Genomic DNA, 5,000 nt, shown 5'->3' with positions numbered 1-5,000 from the left:
AATCCTTATTAATCATCATTATTATCATTATTAGCCGGCTGATGCTATCATTCTTAGCATTATTATTATTATTATTATTAGATCTATTATCATAGATCATTAATCCTTATTCATCCTTATTATTATTATCATTATTAGCCGGCTGATTATTAAAATTCTTAGCATTATTTTTATATATTATTAGAGGCTGATGCAAATAAAATCTGATCTATTATCATCTATCATGAATCCTTATTAATCCTTATTATTATCATCATTAGCCGGCTAATGCTATCATTCTTAGCAGTATTTTTATTATTATTAGAGGCTGGTGAAAATTATCTATTATCATATATCATTAATCATTATTAATCCTTATTAATCCTATTAATCCTTATTAACACTTATTAATCATTATTAATCCTTATTAATCCTTATTAATCCTTATTAATACTTATTAATTATGATGATTTTTCTCACCCTCTCCACTTCCACAGCTTCCTGCCCTTCTATTCCTCCGAGATTCGAACCCAGAACCAGCGCCGAAAAGGCGAAAATCATCAATTGATCCATTTTTCCTCCAGAAAGAGAGAGAAAAAGAGACGTCCGATTTGGGTGGAAAAACGCGGATTTTGGAGTCCGAAGGGAGAGGACTTTGGCCCTGGCTGGGCCCTCGGTTAATGAGCAACCTTCGTTATCGGCCGGGGTCATTAATTAACAGATAATCGATAGCAGGGGGAATGAAGGAAAGGGAAAAGATTTGGGTTTCTGGCTGGTTTTTGGGGACTAGAATTCCCATTTTTGCTTTTTCCATGAATATTATTATTATTATTATTTGACATAACCCATTATTAGTAGTATTAGTATTATTTCCCATTACCCATTATTATTAGTATTAGTTTTATTAGTATTATTTCCCATAACCTATTATTATTATTATTATTATTATTATTATTATTATTATTATTAGCGGTATTATTAGTATTATTAGTATTATTAATTATTATTAATTATTAATATTAGTATTATTATTAGTATTATTAGTTTTGGGAACTAGAATTGCCATTATTACTTTTTCCATGAATATTATTATTATTATTTGACATAACCCATTTATTAGTAGTATTAGTATTATTAGTATTAGTATTATTTCCCATTACCCATTATTATTAGTATTAGTTTTATTAGTATTATTTCCCATAACCTATTATTATTATTATTATTATTATTATTATTATTATTATTAGTATTAGTATTAGTATTATTAGTATTATTAGCGGTATTATTAGTGGTATTATTACTATTATTGATGGGAGTTTGGATGGGGGAAGGGTAGGGCAATCAAAAGAGATTATTATTATTATTAGCCATAGCCCATTATTATTAGTATTATTAGTATTATTATTAGTATTATTATTGATGGGAGTTTGGATGGGGTGGAAGGGTTGGGCGATCAAAAGAGCTAATAATAATAATAATAATAATAATAATAATAATAATAATAATAATGAGTTCATTATTTAGCAGAGCAAACAGTGGAGAGGCATTTAATATTCAATAGGCGATTGTCAGTCTATTCATGCCAGTTATTTTCCTGTTTAATAATAATAATAATAATAATAATAATAATAATAAGTTCATTATTTAGCAGAGCAAACAGTGGAGAGGCATTTAATATTTAATAGACAACTGTCAGTCTATTAATGCCAGTTATTTTCCTGTTAAAATCGGATTAAATTCAATTTATTTTCCAGGGCTTTATAGGAAAAGTTTTTAAGGCCAATTGCAACTTAAATTTCTATTAAACGCACCTTGATTTTTTCTTCTTTCCAACGCAGCTGCTTCTGCTTGCAGACTGTCAATCATTGGCTGCCGGCTGTCAATTATTGACAGAAACAAACAGAGAATTGGGGGGAAACTTGCAAAATACACCAAAGCCAGAGCAAAGTTTGCAAAATGGCCCAAAGTCACCCTAAAACTTGCAAAATAAAATAAAATAAGTTAAAATGAAATAAAATAAGTTAATCAAATAAAATAAGTTAAAATGAAATAAAATAAGTTAAAATAAAATAAAATAAAATAAGTTAAAATGAAATAAGTTAAAATAAAATAAAATAAAATGAAATGAAATAAAATAAGTTAAAATAAAATAAAATAAAATAAGTTAAAATAAAATAAAATAAGTTAAAATAAAATAAAATAAAATAAAATAAGTTAAAATAAAATAAAATAAAATAAGTTAAAATAAAATAAAATGTTAAAATAAAATAAGTTTGGGCAAGGTTTTACAGTTCCCAGTTTAGAGATCCTCCGTTATTATTATTATTAATATTATTAGTTGCCTGAGAGCGACGCTTTAGTCGTTTAAAAAAGATTGACTAGGATTTTAATTGACATCATCATCATTATTATTATTATTATTATTATTATTATTATTATTATTATTATTAGAAGTTGCTTTAGTCGTTTAAAAAAAGACTGCCTGGGAGTCTAATTGATATTATTATTATTATTATTATTATTATTATTATTATTAGTTGCCCGGAGAGCGACGATTTAGTCATTTAAAAAAAGACTGCCTAGAATTTTAATTCAGCTGACCCTGGCTCCGCCTTCCCTGTCAATCATTCAGCGGACCTGGTTCCGCCTTCCCTGCCAATCATTCAATGGACCCTGGCTCCGCCTTCCCTGTCAATCATTCTGGGATTCAGTGGGTGGGACTAGAGGACCCTGGCTCCGCCTTCCCTGTCAATCATTCAGCGGACCTGGCTCCGCCTTCCCTGTCAATCATTCTGGGATTCAGTGGGTGGGACTAGAGGACCCTGGTCCCGCCTTCCCTGTCAATCATTCAGCGGACCCTGGTCCCGCCTTCCCTGTCAATCATTCTGGACCCTCCTTCCCTGTCAATCATTCAGTGGGTTGGACTAGATGACCCTGGCCCCGCCTTCCCTGTCAATCATTCAGCAGACCCTGGTCCCGCCTTCCCTGTAAATCATTCAGCGGACCCTGGCTCCTCCTTCCCTGTCAATCATTCAGTGGGTGGGACAAGCTGACCCTGGCTCCGCCTTCCTTGTCAATCATTCTGGACCCTCCTTCCCTGTCAATCATTCAGCGGACCCTGCCTCCGCCTTCCCTGTCAATCATTCAGTGGGTGGGACTAGAGGACCCTGGCTCCGCCTCCCCTGTCAATCATTCAGCGGACCTGGCTCCGCCTTCCCTGTCAATCATTCTGGGATTCAGTGGGTGGGACTAGAGGACCCTGGCCCCGCCTTCCCTGTCAATCATTCAGTGGGTGGGACTAGATGACCCTGGCTCCGGCTTCCCTGTCAATCATTCTGGGATTCAGTGGGTGGGACTATCTGACCCTGGCTCCGCCTCCCCTGTCAATCATTCTGCGATTCAGTGGGTGGGACTATCTGACCCTGGCTCCGCCTCCCCTGTCAATCATTCAGCGGACCCTGGCTCCGCCTCCCCTGTCAATCATTCTGCGATTCAGTGGGTGGGACTATCTGACCCTGGCCCCGCCTCCCCTGTCAATCATTCTCGGATTCCCTAGCCTAGAATCCCCAGGGAGGGAACCCTGTGACGTCACAACCGCCTCTTGTGACCTCACAGGGCAGCCCGTGGGCGGGGCTCCCCTGGCCCCGCCCCCTTGGGGACGCCCCTCACTCGTCCGCCATGCGCTACGCAAGGAGGAGCGACCTCCGGGAGCAGATTGACGGCCTTCAGGCCATCATCCACTTGCAAGGTTATTATTATTATTATTATTATTATTATTATTATTATTAGATTAATAATAATTAATTCATAATAATCCCTTCTATTCTTCTGAATCTCACGCCATCCCCTCTTATATAATGCGACCGTTCGCATCAGGCCATCATCCACTTGCAAGGTGATTAATCTTATTAATCTTATTAATCTTATTATTATTATTATTATTTGATTAATAATAATTAATTCATAATAATCCCTTCTATTCTTCTGAATCTCACGCCATCCCCTCTTATATAATGCGACCGTTCGCATCAGGCCATCATCCACTTGCAAGGTGATTAATCTTATTAATCTTATTAATCTTATTATTATTATTATTATTAGATTAATAATAATTAATTCATAATAATCCCTTCTATTCTTCTGAATCTCACGCCATCCCCTCTTATATAATGCGACCGTTCGCATCAGGCCATCATCCACTTGCAAGGTGATTAATCTTATTAATCTTATTAATCTTATTATTATTATTATTATTTGATTAATAATAATTAATTCATAATAATCCCTTCTATTCTTCTGAATCTCATGCCATCCCCTCTTATATAATGCGACCGTTCGCATCAGGCCATCATCCACTTGCAAGGTGATTAATCTTATTAATCTTATTAATCTTATTATTATTATTATTATTAGATTAATAATAATTAATTCATAATAATCCCTTCTATTCTTCTGAATCTCACGCCATCCCCTCTTATATAATGCGACCGTTCGCATCAGGCCATCATCCACTTGCAAGGTGATTAATCTTATTATTATTAATCTTGTTCTTATTCTTATTATTAATATTATTATCATTATTAGATTAATAATGATTAATTAATACTAATTCCTTCTATTCTCCTGAATCTCCCGCCATCCCCTCTTATATAATGCGACCGTTCGCATCAGGCCACCATCCACTTGCAAGGTTATTAATCTTATTATTATTAATCTTATTCTTATTATTAGATTAATAATCATTAATTCATAATAATCCCTTCTATTCTTCTGAATCTCACGCCATCCCCTCCTATTGTCTTATTAATCGTCATTCTAATAATGGTCTTTTTGGTCTCATTTTATCGTATTCTCATATATATTTATCTGATTATATATTGACCAGGTTATCATATTATATATTGATCTATTAGAATAGAATATATATTTCTATTCCATTCTATCGCAATATATAAGTGGGATAGAATGGAATAGAAATATAGATATATCTTCTTTTTATCATATTATAAAAAGTCATTCTA

The 5,000-nt window shown here is 34.2% G+C and overlaps 2 protein-coding genes across 3 annotated transcripts in view; one reads left to right on the top strand and one right to left on the bottom strand.

Moving 5' to 3' along the window:
- LOC114589810 (protein AMBP) overlaps positions 1-705 on the bottom strand; it is a 12,805-nt gene extending 12,100 nt beyond the window's left edge. Inside the window, exon 1 of the mRNA XM_077922881.1 lies at positions 460-705. Coding sequence (XP_077779007.1) covers positions 460-690 — 231 coding nt within the window. The 5' untranslated portion in view covers positions 691-705. The remainder of the gene's footprint in view (positions 1-459) is intronic.
- Positions 706-3,471: 2,766 nt separating this feature from the next.
- Positions 3,472-5,000, top strand: part of LOC114590553 (coiled-coil domain-containing protein 183-like) — a 22,509-nt gene continuing 20,980 nt past the window's right edge. For both annotated transcript variants that reach the window (XM_077922928.1, XM_077922927.1), the window contains exon 1: positions 3,472-3,727. In XM_077922928.1, the coding sequence (XP_077779054.1) occupies positions 3,658-3,727 (70 nt within the window). In that variant the 5' untranslated portion in view covers positions 3,472-3,657. The remainder of the gene's footprint in view (positions 3,728-5,000) is intronic.

Source organism: Podarcis muralis, chromosome W (genome assembly GCF_964188315.1).
Source record: "Podarcis muralis chromosome W, rPodMur119.hap1.1, whole genome shotgun sequence".
Lineage (NCBI taxonomy): Eukaryota > Metazoa > Chordata > Lepidosauria > Squamata > Lacertidae > Podarcis > Podarcis muralis.
Note: the sequence above shows the minus strand (reverse complement) of the source record. Positions and strands in the feature narration are given on the sequence as shown.